The sequence below is a fragment of the Chinchilla lanigera genome, unplaced genomic scaffold (assembly GCF_000276665.1).
Source record: "Chinchilla lanigera isolate Chin_1 unplaced genomic scaffold, ChiLan1.0 scaffold00035, whole genome shotgun sequence".
NCBI lineage: Eukaryota > Metazoa > Chordata > Mammalia > Rodentia > Chinchillidae > Chinchilla > Chinchilla lanigera.
The window spans coordinates 49,260-72,450 of NW_004955436.1; the positions used below are offsets into that span (position 1 = coordinate 49,260).

Consider the following 23,191-nt stretch of genomic DNA (forward strand, 5'->3'; position numbering starts at 1 on the left):
CGGTCCCGCTAGTCAGCCGCTGCCGCCCGCGCGCCCCTTTCTCCCCGGCGCTCCCGGCGGCCGGCGCGGGGCCCGAGCGACTCCGGGCGGAGCCGAGAGCCAGGGATTCCGACGCCGTCCAGCAGCCTGCTCGGTGACGTTGCCCCGAGCGTTCGGACACGTCAGGCCGAGACAGGAGGGCTCCTGACTCGCCGCCCAGTTTCGGCAGTCGCCGGTGACTGTTCCGTAGGAAAGGGGGTGTGTTGGTAAGCAGGACTGCCCCCGGTGCATGTGCGGCTGTAGTGTGGCGCCCCTACCCCAGCCTGCTAGCTTTCTAAGGAGGTGTCCAGACGTATAAAAACGAAGTCTTCCCTGGCTTGAGAAATGTAGCAGAAAAGAAAACCCTAAATTCAAATTGCAGTTATTTCCCAGCTTCAGCCTCTTTTTGCTGATAAATGAAAAAAAGTTTTCTGTTGGCTTTATTTGTTTTTGCTTTTTGAGCCGGGGTCTCTCTATGTAGTGCCCACTGGCCTTGAACTCACTTACCTAGCCCAGGCTGCCCTCGAACTCATGGTAGTCCTCCTGCCTCAGCCTCCCAATGCTGGGATTACAGGTGTGCACCACCACACACAACTGTTGGCCTACTTCTTTTTTTTTTTTTAATTTGAAAGAGTAAAAGAAGGATAATATAGTAATAGGAGGGCCTACCGAATTACAGAGTGGTAGGAAATTATCAATGGTTGTTGTTTTACATATTGTTATCTACAAGAAAACAGACAATAGTGAGTTACAGACAAAAGTGGTAGGTTATTATCAATGGTTGTTGTACTATACTCTGGTATCTACAAAGTGGTTTCTAAAGAAAATAAATAGAGCTATACATGAGTGACCAATTGAGTATTCAGTGACTGTTCTCAATGGTTGTTGTAGGAAACACATAGTAATAAACATACATCCATTTACAAAATAGCATAGGAACAACACAAACATTTCAGAGCTATGGACAGATTAGTAAGAAAATATCAATGGCTGCTGTAATACATGGTGGTATCTTCAAAGTGGTTTCTCAGGAAGACAGAGATAGGCAAGAAAGATCTAACAAGTAGTTACAGCCTAAGGGTTGTGAAAAATAGCGTATTACCTCCTCACCAGTGTGTTGGCCTACTTTAACCTCAGCCATTAACACACAATTTTCAAAAAATTTATTTTCCAGTGAACAAAATTTCACTGGAAGAGGCATGTTTAGAGATTATTGAAAATGCAGATTTAAGAAGCAAGAGTTAGTTTTATTACAAGAAAAAGGAACAAAGGATATCTGAGTTGTGGGAGCCCCATTTTATTTGTATAATGAATTACATTAAAATGTTCTAGAAACATTTTAGTGTACTTTCTTAGATTAATGAATGGTCTTACTGTCCAAAATACATGTGTGGGGTACAAAGTGATCCAGTTAAATGTGTGAAGCAAATCAAGTGGGGCACAAAGTGATGCAGTCAAATGTATGAAGCGAATATTAGGACTTCTATTTACCCTTCAAAATGATTCATTTCTAAAAATTGCTCCTTTCAGTGGATTTTATGATGGACTAGTATATTAAGGTAACGTATAAAAATAAATATTGAGATTAAGTACTAAAACGTATTTTATGATTTATGAAGCCCAGATACCAGCAGTCTGGAAAGTGCTGTGTGTATGTATGTATGTGTATATATATATATACATCATAAATATTTTAAAGGGTTTATTTCCATGAATATTTTATTTTATTACAATATTTACTTATCGAGCATAGGTCAGTAGTTTGAGCCCTCATTTCCTCTGTAAGGAACTCTGGTCTGTCCTATCCCAGCCTAAGCTGTTAGTGAGATTAATTTTTTTTTTTTTAAGAAGAAAATAAAAATTTCAAAACAGGATAATAGGAAGGTAACAATGGTTAATACACTGTGTATTGTTATCTGTAAATTTGTTACTCAGATTACAAGATACAGGGCAATCAATATTAGTACAAACCTTTCTTTTAAATGAAGTAATAGAAATTAGTACTATAACTATCTTAACTATCTTATATTTTATATATATAGTTTTTTGCTTTTCACTTTTTTTCGCCTTTCCACCATCCCAGTTTCTCTTTCCTTTTGAAGTTTCTTCCCATTGTACAATATCTGTTGTACATTTTGGAACTTCATTTACTCGCAGCTTCTCACACTTGGGAGATAATGTTTGCGCATGTGGTTCTAGGTTATTTCACTTAAGAATATAGTCTTTAGTTACATTCATTTGCCTATGAAAGTCTCCAGTGTATCCTTCTTGATGGCCAAGGAGTACTCCATTGTATAAAAAGACCACTTTTTTTTTTTTTTTTTTTTTGGGTCTTTTTGAGACAGGGTCTCACTGTGCAGTTCAGGCTGGCTTTGAGCTCACTTTGTAGCCGAGGCTGGTCTTGAACTTGCAACGAACCCCCTGCCTCAGCCTCCTAAGTGCTGGGATTACAGGCATGTGCCACCACACCTGGCTCCACATGTTTTTTATCCATTCCTTGGTGGTTGAGTATTTGGGTTGTTTCCAAGATGTAGGTATTGCAAATTGTGTTGCTGTTAAACATGGGTGCACATATATCACTGTGGTATGTTGTTTTTAATTCTTCTGGGAAGATACCCAGAAGGGGAATAGCTGGTGAAATGGGATCCAATTCTAGTCTTTTGAGGAATGTCCACACTGATTTCCACAGTGGTTGCACCAGTTTACATTCCAGTCAGCAGTGGAGAAGGGTTCCTTTTTCCCCACAGCCCCTCCAGCATTTGTTATTAGTTGATTTCTTGATAATAGCCATTCTTTCTAGGGTGAGGTGAAACCTCACTGTTGTTTTAATTTGCATTTCTCAAATAATCATTGATGTTGAACATTTTAAAAACATATTTATTTGGCGTTTGTAATTCTTCACCTGAGAAGTGTGTATTCATCTCAGATACCCATTTTTGGATTGGGTCTTTAAATTTGGGATGTCTGATTTTTCTGAGTTCTTTATACATTCTTGATAGTCAACCTTTGTCTGAGGAACATCTGACAAACATTTTTTCCCACATTGTGGGTTTTGTCTTCACTCTGTTGGTGGTTTTTCTTGCTGTGCGAAAGCTTTTTATTTTTTTATTTTTATTTTTTTGTCTTTTTGAGACAGGGTCTCAGTTCAGGGTGGTCTTGAGCTTACTTTGTAGCCCAGGCTGGCCTCGAACTCATAATGATCCTCCTGCCTCTGCCTCCCAAGTGCTGGGATTATAGGCATGCGCCACCACACCTGGCTGCAAAAGCTTTTTAATAAGATGACATCCCAGTTATTGATTCTTTGTGATAATTACTGTGTGATCAGGGTTTTATTCATAAAGTCTTTGCCTACACCAATGTCTTCAAGAGTTTTACCTATTCTATCTTCCAGAAAGTGTAATGTTTTTGTTAATATTTAGACCTTTGAACCATTTTGAATTTAGTTTAGTGCATGGTGAAAGATATGGGTCCAATTTTAATTTTTGACATGTGCAGAGCTAGTTTTTCCAGCACCATTTATTAAAGAGGCTGTCTTTCTTCCAGTGTCTGTGTTTGGCCCCTTTGTCAAATATAAGGTGGCTGAGTATGTCTGGAGTTGTTTCTGCATCTTTTGGTCTGTTCCACTGATCTTTGAGTCTGTTTTTTTTACCAGTACCACACTTTTTTTTTCTTTTCTTTTTAATCACAGTAGCTTTATAGTATAATTTCCAGTCAGGGATTGTGATGCCCCCTTCCTTGCCTTTGTTGCCCAGAATTGCCCTTGCTATTTTAGGTCTCTTCTGTTTCCAAATGAATTTTAGGATTGTTTTCTCTAACTCTGTGAGATATGTTGTTGGAATTTTTTTTTTTTTTTTTTGGTTTTTTTCTCTGGTACCGGGAACTGAACTCACGACCTTGCGCCTGCCAGGCATGTTGTTGGAATTTTGATTGGAATTGCATTAAATCTGCATAACAGTTTTGGAAGTATGGCCATTTTCACTGTATTGGTTCTTCCTATTCAAGAGCAAAGAATATCTTTCCATTTTCTGATAACCTCTTCAGTCTCTTTTTTTAGAGTACTGTATTTTCAGTGTAGAGGTCTTCTACTTTCTTCCTTAGGTTGATTACTAGATATTTCATTTTTTGGATGCTATTGTGAAAGATACTGCTCCCCTGAATTCTCTCTCAGTGAGTTTGTTATTTGTGTATAAGAAGGCTATTGATTTTTGAGTGTTGACTCGGTGTCCAGCTATGCTACTGAATTTGCTTATTAAATTTAGCAGTTTTTCAGTGACGTTTTTGGGGTCTTCTGTGTAGAGTATCGTGTTATCTGCAAATAATGATAATTTAACTTTTTCCTTTCCTATCCTTATTCCTTTTCTTTCTTTTTATTGCCTGATTGCTCTGGCTAAAGTATCCAGGACTATGTTGAATAAGAACTGAGACAGCAGACATCCTTGTCTTGTTCCCAATTTTACAGTGAAAGCTTTTAGTTTTTGTGCGTTTAGTATGAGGTTTGCTGTTGGTTTATAATAGATGGGTTTTATCAGATTGAGATAAAGACCATCTATTCCAATTTTCTGTAGGGTTTTTATCATGAATGGGAGCTGGGCTTTGTCAAAAGCTTTTCCTGCATCTGTTAAGATGATCATATGATTTTTGTCCTTGGTTCTGTTAATATGGTGTATTACATTTATTGATTTATATATGTTCAACCATCCCTTCATCCCTGGGATGAATCCCACATAGTCATGGTATATAATCTTCTTGATGATTTGCTACATTGTTTGCCAGTAACTTATTGAGGATTTTTGTATCTATGTTCATTAGAGAGATTGGCCTGTAGTTCTCTTTCTTGGTTGGGTCCTTCTCTAGTTTTAGTATCAGGGTAATGCTTGCTTGCAGGTATGAATTTGGGAGTATTGCTTCCCTTTCAGTTTCTTTTTTTTTTTTTTCCAGTATCAGCAATCGAACTCACGACCTTGTGCTTGCCAGGCAAGTGCTGTGCTGCTGAGCTAAATCCCCAGCCTTCCCTTTCAGTTTCATTAAAGAGTTTGAGCAGTATCAGTGTTAAGTCTAAATTTCTTGTAGAATTCAGCAGTGAATCTGTCAGGGCCTGGGCTTTTCTTTGTTGGTAGGTTTTAAATTATAGCTTAGATTTCATTGTTATTGGTTTATGTAGGACTTTTATATGTTTTGATTCAGCTTTGGTAATTCATTTGTATCTAGAAATCTGTCCATTTCTTTTGCATTTTCCATCTTGTTAGAATACAACTTTTCAAAGTAGGTATAGACAGTCTTCTGGATTTCTCCAGGATGCATTGTTATTTCACCCTTTTCATTCCTAATTGCATGGATCTGAGTGTTTACTTTTTTTGATGAGGTTGGCTAAGGGTCTGTCAATTTTATTTAATCTTTCATAGAACCAACTCTTTGATTCATTGATTATTTGTATTGTTTTCTTAGTCTCCAGTGCATTAATTTCTGCTCTGATCTTAATAATTTCCTCCCCGCATGAGCTTTTAGCTTTTAGCTTAGCCTCTTCTTTTTTCTAGAAGTTTGAGATTCATCATTAAGTTGTTTATTTGTGCTTGTTCTGTTTTCCTGATACAGGTATTCACTGTTATAAATTTCCCATCTTCAGCTGTGTCTGGGTTACTTTTCTCTCCTTGCTGAGACAAAATACCCAATACCCCAATTAAAGAGGAAAACTTTTATTTAGCTCAGTTTGTGGAGGTTTCTGTCCATACTAGGCTGGCTGCAAGGCAGAATGGCACGTGGCAGAGGGCAACAGTTCATGGTGGTAGGGCTGGGGATATAGCTCAGCGGCATAAGTGCTTGTGTGGCAAGCCTGAGGCCATGAGTTGGATTCCCAGTACCCAAAAAAAAAAAAAAAAAAAGAACAGTTGGTGGTGGCAGAAAACAGCGAAAGCAACAAGAGCAAAAAGGGAGGAGTGGCCGAGAGCAAGGCCTTTCCCTCCCTTATATTTTATGCAAACTATCTGCCCTGGGAGGGGGTAGCACTCCCACCCGTAATCCCAGCATTGGACTATAGATCAGTCAAAAACTCTAGAAGCCTGCCCCATGACTGCACGAGGCTTTGCGGGGACATCCACACACAAACCATAACAGACTGCTTTCATTGTGTCCCTTAAGTTCTGGTATGTTGTACTGTCATTATCATTTAATTGTAGAAACTGTCTAATTTCTACTTTAATTTCATCTGTGACCCATTGGTTGTTTAGGAGGGTGCTATTTAATTTTCATGTGTTTATGAAGTTCTGGTGGTTTCTTTTGCCATTGATTTCCAATTTCTTTGCACTATGGTCTGGTAATATGCATGGGATAATTTCAGTTCCTTTCCATTGACTTAAGTGTGTTCTATTCTGTTTTGTAGACCGTCCCATGTGCAGCTGAAAAGAATGTGGATTTTGATGTTGTGGAGTGGAATGCTGTAGATATCTACTAAGTCCATTTGTTCAAAAGTTTTGTTCAGTTCTAATAGCTCATTGTTGATTTTTTTTCTAGTTGATCTGTCTTTTTGTGACAGTGGGGTATTGAGCTCCTCCATTAAAACTGTATTAGTACGTACTTGATTTTTTATGTCTGTTAATATTTGTTTTGTATAGTTGAGGGCACTGATACTTGCTACATATATATTTATGATTGTTATCTCTTCCCCTTGAATTGTGCCCTTTACAAAGATGTAGTGAACATCTTTCTATCTCTTAATCAGTCTTGGCTTGAAATTCACTTTGTCTGCAAATAGAATGACTGCCCTGCTTTTTTCTGGGTTTCTGTCACATGGAGTATTTTTTTCTACTCTGTGGCTTTCAGTCTATGCATTTCTTTTTGACTTGTGTGTTTCTTATATGTAGCATGTTGTTGGATCTTCTTCTGCCATTCTGTTTTTTTTGATCAGTGAATTGAGGCCATTTACATTGATGGTTATAACTGATACGTGTTGACTTATCCTTGTCATGTTATTTACCTGTTGTTGGTCTCCCCTGCTGCCCCCCTCCTTAATTATTTGCTTTGTCTGGTGGATTCATGTGTTGGGATTCATGGAGTTGTAGTCCTCATTATCTCTTTCTAGAATGTCCTTCAGAACATTTTGGAGTGCCTGTTTGGTGTTCATAAATTTCCTTAGCTTTTTTTTTTTGTCATGAAAGTATCTTTTTTCTCCATGTGTTCTGAAAGATAGTTTTGCAGGGTCCATTAATCTGGGTTGAAGGTTGTTTTCCTCTAGAACTTGAAATAATTTGTTCCAAGTTCCTCTTGACTTGAGCATTTGTGTTGAGAAGTCAGCTGTGATTCTGATGGGATTTCCTTATAGGTGATTTGTTTCTTTTCCCTAACAGCTTTTAAGATTCTATTCTTGTGTTGATTTTCTGGAGTCTTGATTATGGTATGCCTGGCTGTAGATTTTTTTTTTCCCAGTATCGAACTCACGACATCGCGCTTGCCAGGCAGGCGTTGTGCCGCTGAGCTAAATCCCCAGCTCTTACAGATTTTTTTCTTGATCGTGGCTAATTGGAGTTTTATATGCCTCACTTAAATGTATGTCAAATTCTTTTTCCCTGCTGGGAAGTTTTCTGCCACTACTTCTGTGAACAGTTTTTTTTTTTTTTCAAACTTGTGTTTTTTATTGATTCTGAGCAATCTTACATAACTCTTTTTTGCATCATCTAGCAGCTGTTGGATTGATTTTTTTTTTATGGTCTCTTGCTATTTTTAAGAAATCTTTCTGTTCAAAATTGCTAACCACAATTCTGTCTTTTGTATCTGATATTCTGTCATCACATTGGCTCATTCTGTGTATACTTTCAATGGAATTTTTAATCTGCTAAATAGCTGTTTGAATCTGTTTTACAGATTCCCATCTTTCCTATTTTGTATGTTCATGGTTTTCATCTTTTTCCTAGCCTTCTCTATTTTTTTTCTTTTTTTTTTTTGTATATGCTCTAGAGTCACTATCCATGTCTTTCATTATGGTCACCAACTATTTAGTTATATGACAGATTATTTCTGATTTGATTTTTTTGTAGAGCTTTGTTATCTTCTTTGTTACTTCAGCTGTTACCACTTCCAGTAATCCAGGTGGGTGGCTTTCAAATTATTCTCCCTCATTGTCCCCAGGATTTGCCTTTAGTGAGCTGGAAGTCTGAGGTTGCATCTTAAGTGTCTTGTCATTTTCTTTTTTTTTTTTTAGTTTAATTCTTGGGTTAATGTTTGTAAATTGCTTATAGTAGAAAGCTTTATTGCTAGTATTGAACACCCTTAGAAAATGACTACTTTTCAGGGATGTCTTCTAGGTGTATCTGGCTTTTGGGTTTTGAGTCTGTTGCAAGATCGTATCTCTTCAGTGTATTGCGGATGAGAAATTGCCTTCTATTTGGCATAGCCCCTTGTTCTTTGGCATTGGCCTATAGCATTGTTTCTGATCCTTAGGCGGTCTCAGTCTTGGCATACCTGGAAGAACTACTGATTAAGTAATTATGTCAGCTTGGCTAAAGTAGTACAGTGAGCTGTAACAGTAGCGCTCAGACAGCCTAGAAAATGACAAACTGTGGTGACTATTAATTTGCCACCTTTAACTGTATCAACTAGATTTGTGGTTATATATCAAAGGCTAAAACACACCACAAAATTGTATATTGTAGATATGCCCTCAGTATGGCAATTTTACCCTTAGGGGATAAAAATTCAAACGGGTTGGGGGAAGAAATAGAGAAATAGGAGATGAAGAAGAGATTAGAAGTAAGGCTGGAGGACAAAGGATTGCTCAAACTTTGGGAAACTGGTGAGGAAGACAGGAGGGATTTAAAAAATAAAGACAATAGAACAATAGGAAGAAAACTAGAAACAGTGTTCACCTTGATATAAACAAGTAATAAATTAAGAAAAAAGAAACAAAAAACAAGAAAAGGAAAACAAAGTCCACTTTTTTTTGGTTGTCTGATGTTATTACTAGGCAAAGGGGGCTGACAGAGCACATATCCATGTCAGTTAATCCCAGCAAGCTAGCCGTAATTTAGGAGAGGATAGTGGATAATCCCGGGATAGTAGATAATCCCAGGAAACTTGCACCTTTCAGTTCTGCTGAAGTTCAGCCTTTTTTCTGGCGGTGAGGCTGGACCACAATTTGTTCAGTCTGCAACAAGTCCATGTGCCTTCTGTTGGCTTGACCTCTGGTCTCTGGTGGCTTGAACTCGGCTCTTTGATGTCCTGCAAACTTGGACTTGGTTCTGCCTCCCCCTGGCACTGGGAGCTGCGAGATGGAGCCAGCCCGCAGCTGGTCTGAGTTCCAAACTCACTTTGCTCCTCTCCAAGATGGCTGCCAGTCAGTTACCTTCTTCTGGGGAATGTGTGAATCTGTATAAGTCACTAACTGCTGCAGTCTGCTGCATGCACTGCTATGTGTCTCCATGCAGAACTCTGGGGTTGCCAGTAGAAATAGGTCAGAGAACTATTGTGTTCATCTGCAGGTTTGAGCCACCCCTCCCATGAAGTGAGTCAGAGCTCTGGGAGAAAGCACTGCCTATCACTTCCATCTTTGGTGAAGTCTGTCTCCCTCCTTTCCCTGTGGGCTTTAATTCTCATTTCAGATCCTTGCTGGGTCCTGGGAACCCCTTTCCCTCTTTATTCTCTTCCTCACATTGCTGTATTCCAGTGTGGGGACAGTAAATCTTGACGAGCCTGTTTCTCTGCTGCTTACTATTCTGCCATCTTTCTAGAAGTTTGTTTCACTGTGTTTAAAGCAGTGACCACTTACCAAATCTAATGCCTGGTTTGGTCCTTTCCTTGTTGCTGGCGCTTATTTTTTGCTAGTTCAATCAGTGAATGAATACACCGAGTGGTCTTTTTTAGTGCTAATCAGCTGTATTACAGTCTTAGTGCTACTATTATAATCTTTTGTTTGAACTGCCTTTTCTTGCACAACTCTTTGTTTTTTCCTATATTTGTTCTTCTCTGACCTATTTCATTTTGGTTTCCTTTGCTTTTGCCATTATCCGCTAACATCTGAATAACCTAAAGGGTTCCCCTTTGCTCTTCTATCTTTTATAACTCTACATGATACTGGAAGACCAGTCAGAAGCCCTGTCCTGGGTTTGAACTCACATTTTCAACCATTTGTAGATCAAACTTTCCCATAAACGCTTCCCATTTTATCTTTCAATTCTACTTCTAGGTATTTACCCAAAATTTGTCATAAGTATACCAGACACTTAACATGTTTAAAGTCATAGTTATTATACATCTGTTAACATGGCTACAATTATCAACAGCAGTCTTGACAATAGGAAGTAGAGACAGGATGCAAAACACTTGAAATTGTCATGTGGGAGTTCAAGATGGAACTGTAGCTTTAGAAAGCAGTTTGACAGCTGGGGATATAGCTCAGAGGCACAACGCCGCCTGGCAAAGCTTGAGGTCCTGATATCAATTCTTGGTACAGAAAAAAAAAAAGAAAGCAATTTGACAGTTTCTTATAAAGTGAGCACACGCTTCCCATTTTATCTTTCAATTCTACTTCTAGGTATTTACCCAAAAGAAATTTTGAAATATTTAATGTTTATACAAGCACCTATAAATATTTGTAGCAGCTTCATTTATAACCATCTAAAACTGAAATCCACTGAAATTTTACTCAAAGAATAAATCAGTAAGCTGCCATCAGAGTACTACTCAGCAATAAAGGACAAATGATATGTGTTAACAACATTGTGGCTTTCAAATATTAAATAAGCCAGACTCAAAAGACCACATGCTATATGATTCAGTTTATGTGGCATTCAGGAAAGGCCAGAACTATGCAGCTAGAATTTAAGTCAGTGGCGTGAAGCACAAGGATGGGGCAGGGAGAAGGCCATTTGGAATAACCTGAAAGTTTCTTTTGTTGTTGTTGGTTTTTTGGTTTTTTTTTTTGATGGTAGAGGAACTGTTCTGTCTTGACTGATGGTCTTAAAGCTTGTGCATTTGTTATATTCATAGACTTGTATGCTGAAAGACTATATATTCAGTATAGACAGAGCATACATTACTGTAGGTAAAAAGAAATTGAAAAGATGTGAATTCATTATCAATCTTGATGACAAGTGAGAGAATGTATTCTTTGTATATAAGTTTCAGATGTATTTTGTTGGTCTGTGTAATCAGTCTGAATTTAGTTGCCCTAGAGCAGTGATGGAAAGTGCCCAGGCCTACTGTTTGTTATCATTGAAAGCTCTAAAAGGCTTACTGTCACTGCCCTAGGGAAAAGGTCTCACTTTGTTTTTAGAGTTATTCAGGTCTGTTTTCTGCTCTTTTTCCTTAAGATTCCATGGCTAGTCTAGGAAAAGATAACTACAGAATGAAAAGTTATAAGAATAAAGCCCTAAATCCTCAAGAGATGCGTAGAAGGAGAGAAGAAGAAGGAATACAGCTTCGTAAACAAAAAAGGGAAGAACAGGTAGGATTTGAAAATACTTCCTTTTATTTGACAAAAAAGTGAACCAAACTCCTATGCTATTTTTTTTTTTTTCCTATGCTATTTTTAATCACTGAGAGCCATGACATTTCTGTTTTGATAAATCTTTTTTTATTGTTACCCCACTAAGAAATTTTTACTGTTGGATCATTTGGATCATTTCCATCTTTCATTGTAAAAGTTGCCTTTCACCCCACAAAACCATGAATTATGTTTATTATTGCTTTGGGGTGTTCATAGCTCTTTATATTGATTATAGTTACCTTCTTGTGTTAGTCATTCTCTTTTTCCTGTAATCTCATCAGCAAGAGCTCTTAGTCTCCTCCATTTATATTTTGTACATGTAACACAAAGAATAGAAATCATTTAAGGAGACTATCTCAACATTTTATTCTAAGATATCCATAAAGGTAGAAAAACTTATAAATAAATAATATTTACTAATAACATTTTCAAATAAAACTGATGTATGAAAAGGACTAGTGAAGAAAGTGGAAAAAAGCCCATTTTAGAAATATCATTAAGAGCTGGGAGTGGTGGAGCATGCCTATAATTCCAGTACTCAGGAGGCTGAAGCAGGAGGATTCCAGGGAGTTTGAGGGCAGCTTGGGGTTAACAAAGTAAGTTCAAGACCAGCCTGAACTACATAAAGAGACCCTGTCTCAAAAGAAAAAAAATATCAGAAATGTCATTATAATTAATTCTTTATCTGTAGTATTTTGCACAGTCCTTAATGTGTTACACTAAACATTCAAGAGAAAAACTGAATCCTGTTGATTAAAAAGAAATATATATAGATTGAAGAAAAGCAGTATTTAGCTAGCAAAGAGAACGTAATTTGTTTTGTTTTTTTGAGGCAGGGTCTTACTATGTAGTTTAGGCTGGCCCTGAATTTACTGCGTAGCCCAGGCTGGCCTCAAGCTCACAGTGATCCTCCTGCCTCAGCCTCCCGAGTACTGGGATTACAGGTGTACGCCACCACTCCTGACGAAGAATGTAGTGTTTTTCCTCAGTTTTGATCTAGGAAATAATCCTGTAAATATCCTTCAGTGCCTTCATATCTCTTTTTTCCTTTTCTTCTTCTTCTTTTTTTTATCTACTTCTAGATAAAAATAAGTATGGGAGTGGTTTTCCGAGTTCTTGTTAATTGGATGTACTAGCTGTTAGTATACCATATGTTATTTCTCTTATGTAACAGCTTTACTTCTTAATTAAGGCTCTTGGAAAAATTTTCAGACATTCTTATAATGTGGGAATACATGCACTTTTAAATGCTGTAAAATGTAAATGTGTACTTCAGTATCTTAAATTACGAAGTTATGTGCTGTATTCACTCAAATGAAAAATGTAGCTCTGTGACAGTTGAATGTTCTGTGCAAAGCTCAAAATATAAAGTCATTTTTCTTTACTGTAGTTGTTCAAACGAAGAAATGTCTCTTTGCCCAGAAATGACGACTCTATGCTAGAAAGTCCTATCCAGGATCCAGATATCAGTTCCACCATACCCATTCCAGAGGTATGTTTTATAAATGTATTTTGTGTTTGTTTTTCTCTTTTTTTTTGTTGTTCTTTTTTTCTGGTACCGGGAATTGAATTCACGACCTTGTGCTTGCCAGGCAGGCACTGTGCCGCTGAGCTAAATCCCCAGCCCCTATAAATGTATTTTGAATTATGCCTTAGCAGTATTTCAGAGACAGTGCTTATAGCAAATACTATTCATACAAAACATTTAAATGTTAATTTTATTTTCTTTTGTGTGTTTCAGGAAGATGTTATTACCAAAGATATGGTGCATATGATTTTTTCTAATAATGCTGAAGAACAGCTAATGGCAACACAGAAATTTAGAAAGCTCCTTTCTAAAGGCAAGGATTATTTTTAATATGCTTAATTGATATTATAGGATTTTGTAATAGAGCTTCATTTTATTAGACTTCAAAAATTTTTTAATACCCTTTCTTTACCAGATAATAGGTTTTTTTTACAGTGCTTTAAAAATATATACAGAGCTGGGCGTGGTGGTGCATACCTGTAATCCCAGCATGCAGGAGGCTGAAGGAGGAGGATTGCTGTGAGTTTGAGGCCAGCCTGGGCTACATAGTGAATTTAAGGTCAGCTTGAACTACATAGTAAGACCCTGTCTCAAAAAACAAACCAAAAAAACCTAAAAAAAAAACAAATATACACAAAGTAATATTTTTTTTATTATCAGAGTATCCTATTCATTTTAGAAAAATTGCAAAATAGGGAAGAATTCAAAGAAACAAAAGTTGATTAATCTAGATGCAAGAAACTTATAAATTCTTATGGAAGTATTTTTCTTTTTTTTGGTTTTTCTCCGGTACTGGGAACCGAACTCACGACCTTGCACATGCCAGGCAGGCGCTTTTGTCGCTGAGCTAAATCCCCAGCCCCTTTATGAAAGTATTTTTCAAACATAATGTTTTTAAATGATGATGCAACATTATAGAATGTGAATTTAAAATAATAATCATTGAGGCCTTAAATTTTTCCCAGCTTTTGAATATTATAACCATTTCTACAATAATCATTATATAATCTAAAACTTCCTTAATGTACATTCAGAAAAGTGAAATGGTGAGTCAGAGACTATAAACAATTTACACTCTCATCTGCAGTTTGTACAAGTATTTATTTTACCGTACTTTTATTGACATAATTGTTTTTTAATACAAATGCTTATGTAATTGTTCTTTGTATAGTCTTTTTTTGTTGGACTAGGAGTTGAACTCAGGACCTCATGCTTGCCAGGCAGGTGCTGTGCCACTGACCTATATCCTTAGATCTCTCCTTTTTTTTCTTAATTAGGTCAAATATTTCCCTTTTTTTATTGACCTTACATAATTCAGAACTGTTATTTACCCAAACTTACTATATTGAGTTGAGAAGAATCATTAAATAAAAATTTAAGCTTTAGTCTCTTATTTTCATATGTAGAATTTACAGAATTTGTACTTATATGGAATTACATATATGAACTGTTAAGATTTTGAAAATGCCTCACCTTCCTAAGAGGGACAGAATTTGCTGATACATGAAGAATGAAAGAAATCTTATGGTCAGGTACTCATAGGTTCTAAGGCTTTTTTACTTTTGTTTTTTTACAACTACACATTCATAAATGCACTTAATTCTTGTTTTCCATTCTTCAGTCCAAAATAAAGTAGCTTAGCAATGTTACAAAATCATTATACAGTCAAGAGTGACTTCTTTTCCATACCACATTTCAGGATTTGTTGTTGTTTTGGTAATTGATACTAGTTTGGCTAGATTAATATTTTGGGGTTTTTTTATATTGTCATATTCTCTTTCAAGATTTTTTTGACACATGCTGGATGCCATAAATGATTAACAGAATTTCTGTGGATTTTATTGTGTCTTAAGAGTTTGTTACCAGTATTCATATACCATAACTTCACCATTATTGAAATGTTTGTTTTAATCAAGGTAGAGCATGACTCAGAGGATTTTCTTTTCTTTACATTCTTCCCTTTCTTGAAAGTTGCATTGGTACAATGTGTGAAGGCTCCTTACATTTATGAGGAAGTTGTCCGTATTTAGAATTGTTTGGTCAGAAGATTTTATCTTCATTTTCTCTAGTTACTGAGTATTCTGTTTCTGTAAATTGCTTCTTCATAGAGACAGTCATTTTTCTCTGTTTCCTCTTGAAAGTGGGATTTTGCTGGGGCATGCATGAGAAAATAGAGATTTTTTTTAAACTAGTCAACGTAATTCCTGCCAGGTCTATCAGGCTTAGAAAAATATTAGAATTACTACAGTTTCACTTCATCTGTTAATATAATAAACATGGGAAAGCTGTTATAACTAGACCTGAAAGATAAACCAGTAGGAAACATTGCCTCTTTTAGCAGCATTTCTTTATTGCAAATAACACTGTCCCTGTTGGTACTAGGGAGGTAGAGATATGTCCCTGGTGACTCCTCAGCCTACACTTAGCTTCCTTGTATTCCTCTGATTTAACTCGTGGTATTGACCTTTTGCTGAAATCTTTTTTTCTTTTCTATCATGGCTGTTCTTGTGAATGTAAATAACAAGTCATCTTTATTGTTGTAGTTTGACCTAGTTTTGTAGCAATTGCTCCAAAGCTTTTTTGTTTCATATTATTCTTGCTCAATTTTCTTTTCTTTCTCTAATTTTTTAAATTTAAAAGATTGCAATTAGTACATGATTGCAGTTTTAATGACTACATTCATTGTGGATAGTTGGTACAGGTACATAATACATCTTAATTCTTTTCACTTTCTCTCTCCTTCATCCTCTTGCTTAGTTTTCAGTGCTGAAGTAAATATTGCTTTATTGCTTCTTTGCAATAAGGACTGAAAGACTTTATGATGGTTTGTCATTTTTATAACATTATATAGACCAGTGGTGGTGAATCTATTGCATGCATGTTATTGTATTTTTTCTTTTTAGACCAAAATGTTAATGTAGAATTGTTTTTTCTAAACTAAAATCTCAGTATTCAGGTTTAATTGCAGAGTTGGCACTTCATGATAAGTAAGTGTCTTTTGAGTTGCAATTTGACACTTGGTCTCAAAAAGATTTGCCATCACTAATATGGACTATTATTTTGTCAATACAGTACTAAAAACAGTTCATGGTACGTAGATTAGCTGGCAGTCTTGCTTTCTTTTCAGTGGAGATAACCATAAACATGTGTCTTGTAATTCCTTAGGAAGAGACTGTATTTGTGCTCTCATCTCTGTGTGTCTTATCTATATCTGAATCTGCCTACTTATGTGTAGCCAGTAATCCAATGCCAGCTGTTCACAGCCATCTGAACAAAATCTTCTTCCAACCTCATCTCCTACTCAAAAAAAAAGTGATAAATTTTTATCTGTTTTTTTTTTTTGTCTTCTTGAGACAGGTTCTCACTACGCAGTTCAGGCTGGTCTTGAACATGCAACGATCCTCCTGCCTCAGCCTCCTGAGTGCTGGGATTATAGGAGTGTGCCACCACACCCGGCAAATTTTTGTCTTTTACAGATAGTAAATTAGAATTTCCTTTTGGAAAGAGAAAAATCAAGAATGTGAAGTGGAAACTGAAACCTTATAGTTTTGGTTTGAGTGTTTTTAAAGGTGGAAGGTAAATGGTTTAAGAAATTATATATTGTTTTATCCTTTCAGATAGGATCTGGAATTAAACTTTAGAAGAATTTGGACTTTTTATTTAGAGCTCTAAACCAAATTAATAGGTATAGCTTTATTAATTAATTTTATAGAATTTAAAAGTAAAAATGAGAGTTCTCTTTTTTTATGATTAGATGACCAGGTAACTTAGTACTAGACAGGTATGACCTGTGGATATAGGACCAGGGGGAAAAAAGTAAGTGTAGTGGTATGAGTTTACCTTTGCTTATGCTACGTTTTTAAGAATATAGGAAAACAAATGTGACTCTAATAGGCACAGATATGGTCTGGAATATGGAAAAATTCATTTAGGGGAGTTTGTGAATTAGCATAAATGATAATAAGTGACAACTGAATTAACAGAACAGATAAATTTTCTAGGAAGAAAATAAATAGGAATAAGAGTTACCCAAAGGAACACCAACAGAGGTACTGAAGAAGCACAAAGCCAAGGTAGAGAAAAGATCTCTTTGTACTTATTGGGTCAGTATCTAAAATATTCTTTAAACTTTATCTGCATTTCCTTGGAGTTTGTGATTCTCAGAAGCCTTTTACATTCATAAGAATTTATCAAGAAATTTAATAGCATTTTTGGAAATAACAAGTAATGTTACAAATTATAATTACAAAATAGAATAAAATAGAATAATTACAAAGTAGAATCCCTGGCTGAGGAACATTAAATAACTCATCATTTTACAGAGTTGTCCTTGGATATCAAGTACTTAAGAATTACTGGGAACCTATCCCTGAGATACTGTTTTGAGTATTGAACTGAAATCCCTCTGTGTATAAAGCTGACCTCCTAAGTAAGCTTCAACTTACAAAATTTAAACTTACAGGAAATACATATTTTAATTTCCAAATATGTAAGAAATACATATTTAAATATTTAAATAGCCTATCATTATGGTTAATGGAAAGGTAGAATTTGCTTTGCATAAATATTGCAGTTATAAGAGCATTTGTTTTCAGTTATTTCCAGCTCAGAGTTTTAAACTTAGCTCTATGAAACCTAGGTGAGTTATTTTGTGTAACTTGTTAACTGAAATAGTCTTTGTGTTTAAGTGATCATTTCTTATTTTTAGAACCTAATCCTCCAATAGATCAAGTTATACAGAAACCAGGAGTCGTTCAGAGATTCGTGAAATTTCTTGAAAGAAATGAAAATTGTACTTTACAAGTGAGTCTAACATTTTCTTTCTTAATCTCTTTATAGAAATGACATACTAAAGGTTCTAGTGAAAACACTTTGTCCAGTAATGACTACGTTGCAGATATTCAGTAAATACTTACTAGTTAAAGGAAAAGTTAGGGTTACCTGTCTTGCTCTGGGAATAGTTACAGTGCTAGCTTCTCCTAGGAATTGTTGTTTCGTTAAACAGTTTGAAAAAGTATGTGAAACCATTGTTAATGTTAACAGAAATTTTATAGTTGTTAATCTTTAATAAAAGTTTCTTTTGGAAAACCTCAAAATAAAATGTTAACTTAGTAGTTAAATTTATTTTGGTTGTTAGCTAACCAGAGTTGTAACTTTCACCTTTAAAACACATTGCTGTTTGATTAGTTCTTAGAAAAAAGAATAAATTAGTATACTTAAAAATGTGACCAGTTACCCAGCTATCCTGTGCATGTATGTTTTTTTCCCTTTGCTTCTTTCCTTCGTCTTTCCTTTCCATCATCCCAGCTGTTTGTTCCTTTTGAACAATTTCTTTCCTTTTCACAGTGTCTTTTGTACCTTTCAGATTTTATTTGCTTTCAGGTTCTTGTTGGTTTATTGAGAGGAACAGTTAATGTTTTAGTTGTTTGATCAATCTGGCACGCCTGTACTTGTAAATCTGAGCAACTACTTTGCAGATAACAATATGTAGTACAACAACCATTGTTAATTTCCTATCATTGTGTTTTGGAATTCTGAATCGTTTTTATTGTTTTTGTTGTTTCGTTTTTGTCATTGTTTTTGTTATTTTGTTTCTGTTCTTTTCCCTTTAAAATAAAGTTTTTAAAAAGGTAACCAAAATTAGGTTTGTCCTAAAGAGCATTACTTCTCAGTCATAAATAATTTGTTGCTAATGGTGAACTATGGAAGTTTCTAAGTATTTTAATGTTGAAACAACAACAGAATAAAATAATGATACTTCCTGACTTCATATGTTTTTCCAGCAGTGCTGGGGATCAAAATCAGGGCCTTGCATACTTGACAGGCACTTTCTGATCTACAGCCCTAGCCCTGCTGTGTCTTTTCTTAAAAGGGCACAGGGTGGATTATATCTTACGTTTCAGGAGTTGCAGAGGACCTATACCTAATTATCCGTGCCGTTGTCAGTAATGGAAAGTAGTTATCTGAGTAACAGTTGAATTTACAATGTGAGTAGTGGTCCACTTACCTGAATGATTTGGGAAAGGCTCTCACATTTTAAGTATAAGGAAAGGATTTTTTTGTAAATGTGAAAGGTTGTTGAGAATGTTCACAAGGATCTCTGAGGAAAAGGCTAAATTTTTCAGGTTACGCTGTTACAGTCACTTCTTTTGGGTTAGATCCTGAGATCTAGTCCTTTTGTTTTATATAAGCTCTGAATCTAGAATAAAACCCAGGTTTCCCGATGTCTAGTTTATTGGGCTCTTTAATTTGAACAGAATGGAAAAAGAAATGAGTGAATACTAATAAAGTCAGTGAGTACTGGTTTGAGCCCAGCATTATGTAAGACATAATTTTGTAGTTCCAAAATTAAGATGTTGTTCCAGACATAAACAGATCTATAATAAGATGTATGCTTAGTGCAATAACAGAACTATAAACCAAGTGCTGAGAGAACACAGCGGTCATAGCAGCTTGTTTTGTGTAGAGAAAATTAAGGACTTTACAAAGTTGGTCCTGAGGATGAAGGAGACTTTGACAGACTAGAAAGAGGAAAACAAATTTCATGTTGAAAAGACAAAACATATAGAAAGCATGGCATAAGAATGAATGTTGGAAATTTGAGCACTTACTAATTTCTTATAATTAAAGCTTAAATTCAACAGTATGGCCTAGCCCCATGTCGTGCATGTTACCCTAGTGCTTGTGAATATACTAGTTCAGACTACTGGTCTAATAGGGAAGCCTCAGATGGGTCCAACTGGCAAGACTGATGGACAAACAAGTTTTATTTGGTCTGCACCCACATTTTACACTTGATCATAGCCAAAAGGCCAGGAAGTTATGCCCATGTTTTAAAGCATGTCAAGGTGCTTATCAGACTTAAAACTTGGGGGAATTTCAGGTGAAAACCCATTTTTTTTTCAGCTTACTTTGACAGATCAGAAGAGTTAGCTTTAATGCAACATAGTAGAGATGAAATGGATCTGAACAGGAGTTCTACGTTTTTCTTTTTTTTCCTCAAGTGCTGGGGAATGAACCCAGGGCCATAAGCATGTTAGGCAAGTGCTTTACTGCTCAGCTACATATCCAGGCCTTTTCTTTCCTTTTTAAAATTGTAGCTTGCATCTGGTTTTTCACAGTTTTGGTAGGTTTGTGAATTTTAAGTCTTCACTAATGCTTGCTTCTAGGAGAGTACAAGGAGAATTTTGTGCGGTAGTCTTTCGTTGTCTTTTATTTCATTACTTATAATAGTTAGGATTATGGTCTTGTAACTTTGTCATTTTTCTTTCTTCTTATTTTAGTAGGGCTGAGGTTTGTTCCCAGGGCCTTTTACATGCTAGGCAAGTGCTCTATCACTGAGATATACCCCCAGCCATTACTTATTTTTTTAATACAGATTCTTCCCTTAAAATTTTTCTTAGTCTCACTCATAATAGTATACCTTTTAGTATTTCAGTAGTGATTTTTGTTGTATTTTTTGTTAATTTATGACTACATTAGAATGCTATCTATTCTTGTAAACTATAGTCCCTATTTAGTTTGTGAATTTATAGATTGCTTTTTGTGTTTGCTGCCTTACTGTTTGGGGGCTATAGATGGACTTTTCTCAGTCACTGCTATTAAAATTCATATTTAATGAATTTAATTCTAACTGGATTGATACAAGTAAATTCTCAAAGGCTCTGCTGCTTAAAAGAATAGCAGGAATCCTACTCCTGGTTCTGGTAATAGTAAAATCCTTATGTTGAACAAACATCTAAATTTCTGAGCATCTAATTATCTTGTTTCTTAAATGAGGAGGTTGGTGATAGTTGATCGCAATAGAAATACGTATTTTTTGCAATTCTGTTGCTCTATTAGGTAGTGTCTCATTTATTTTTGAACTGCTTGCTTTAGAACACTGACTAATAGTAAGCATTAGGAGTTTCATGAATTATAGAATAGTGTGTTGTTATATGCAGTGTTACTGATTTTTTAAATTTCCATTTTCCTTCTGGGTCTTGTTTTTCAGATGGAAGAATAGGGTTTTTTCTTTTCTGTTTTGAAGAGCAGGATGTATTTACTGGAGAAAGAAAGCTTTCATCTGAGAGAGACAGAAAGGGTCCTGAGTGGGTTGCTGAGGACCCTGCCTTTTCTAGGGATTTCCATAGAGCAAAACCATGAAGTGAGGCAGGTACAAGGTGGGGAAAAATGGGAAATCACAAGGTGGGCGTGAGGTGGGACAAAACCATGGTCAACCAACAAGACTGTGAGCATAATTGCTCAGGTAATTATTGATTAAATGGGGATCAAATAGGGAAGCAATTCTTGCAGGAAGAGGGCATGAAACAGAATAGGGTTTTTTCCTGGAGAGGGCAGGTCAGTGGCTCTTCCTGGCTTTCCAGAGGCAATTGATACCTATTTAGCATATCAAGCCCTGTTGTTTATCCTCAGGGGAAGTATGTGGGTGAATTGGTTTCATTTTTTGTCTTGAGGTGTGGCCCTCAGAAGACGTATCTGTCTTCCCCAACAGTTGCAATGTATTTGGTCTGGTGTACTGGCTGCTTTGAGGGCCTAGTCCTGTCTGACTGCATATAATATTTCTGTCTAACTTAGCTGTCTATAACATTCCCCCCTATGAAGAAGCATCCTGAACTGCCATGAGGGACCAGTGGATGATGACTGATCTGGCTTCCTCAAGTTGAAAGGGTTCGTAATTGAGATCAGCAGTCAGAGATACTCTGCTATGCAGGGTCTGTCTAAAAACCCTCAGTAGATGCCAGGCATTTTTGTCTTGGGTAAGCATATACCTTTAAGTCTGGAGGAGACAAAGCCAAAGAAACAATTAAGTATTCATCGGCCAAATAATGAGATCAACAGGGTAATTGTGAATATAGCCAACAAAGCTTTCCACCAGGAGGTGTCAATAATAAGAATAAGGTCCAGGGAATTTTGGAGTCTGACATGTCATTAATTTGTTGTCTAACATATATCTTGAACAGCTATTGAGAGATTAGAAGAATCGGGAATGTACACACAACATTCCGCTTTTACCATGCACAAGTACTCCCCTGTGTTGCTGTTAGACCGTCTCCTGCCGTCTGTGTTGGAGGATGGCTTGTCTCATTAATTTTACCTCTTCATTTAGGAGACAGAGATTAGTTGCGTGTTCTCTAAAGCCTGCTGAATACAGTAAGTTAAGGCCTCAATGTGTCATATAACCTTCTCGACAAGGTCCATCTGGTGGACCCCAGTAAAAGGAGTGTAGTATATTTGTTGTTGGTTTTATCTGTATGATCACTTGGGGTTTGGCAATCTCTTGGCAAGAATAAACAAATTTTTGAGAAGTTAGAGCATGTATAATCAAAGCATGAGCACTAGAGTGAACAGGTAATTCTGAAAACTATTCTTAAGGGACTGGAATAGTAGTTGTAACCCACTGGCTCTTAGACCTCTCTTGATGGAGTCTGCTATTTTGTTATAAGTCCTTCCAGTTTTAGCTATAATTATCTCCAAAATTTTGATGACTTGAGAGGGTTTTTTCTTAATAACAATTTTCATCTGTGAAGTCTGATTTGACAGTGAATCTTATTCTGTCTTTCCTCTCAGACTTGTCCAGCTAAGTTTTGTATGTCTCTCTCTTCTTCCTGATACTTCTTTTGTGGTTTCATTTATTTTGCTTTCTCCCCCTTAGTTTGAAGCTGCATGGGCATTAACTAATATAGCATCTGGAACTTTTCTGCATACAAAAGTAGTGATTGAAACTGGAGCAGTTCCGATTTTTATCAAACTTCTTAATTCAGAACACGAGGATGTTCAAGAACAAGTAAGTTGCTAATTTGTACTGATTTATATATGTGTGTGTGTATATTTATATCTATAGTTACATATATATTTTTTCTCTTGAAAATACCATTTATGATTTTAATTTATAATTCATTTTTTTGGCTAATTTTCCTATACATTGTATGTGTTAATGTAATTATCAAATTAGAAAAGTAAAAGAATGATCTTCCTCAGGCATAGTCCTGTTTTCTTCAGAAATGTGGTGTTAGCTATCATAGGAGTCACCATTCCTATGTAAAGAGCATGCTGAGACCCAGAAAAATTACTAGATGAGCAAAGGTTACAGTAAATGACTGGCAGGTTTTAAATCAGAAGCAGTCTGAGTCCTTATGCTCTGTATGTGAGGTGATTGTTTTAATATTGTT

General features: G+C 36.2%; 1 protein-coding gene across 2 annotated transcripts in view; it reads left to right on the forward strand.

The window, feature by feature from the left end:
* Kpna5 (karyopherin alpha 5 (importin alpha 6)) overlaps positions 1-23,191 on the forward strand; it is a 53,568-nt gene that overhangs the window by 380 nt on the left and 29,997 nt on the right. The window contains exons 1-6 of one of the 2 annotated variants that reach the window (XM_013516686.1): positions 155-245; positions 11,316-11,449; positions 12,882-12,983; positions 13,233-13,332; positions 17,728-17,822; positions 22,675-22,806. In XM_013516686.1, coding sequence (XP_013372140.1) covers positions 11,321-11,449; positions 12,882-12,983; positions 13,233-13,332; positions 17,728-17,822; positions 22,675-22,806 — 558 coding nt within the window. In that variant the 5' untranslated portion in view covers positions 155-245; positions 11,316-11,320. Of the gene's footprint in view, positions 1-154; positions 246-11,315; positions 11,450-12,881; positions 12,984-13,232; positions 13,333-17,727; positions 17,823-22,674; positions 22,807-23,191 lie in introns of those variants that run through there. The other variant, XM_005389117.2, reaches the window with a different exon arrangement.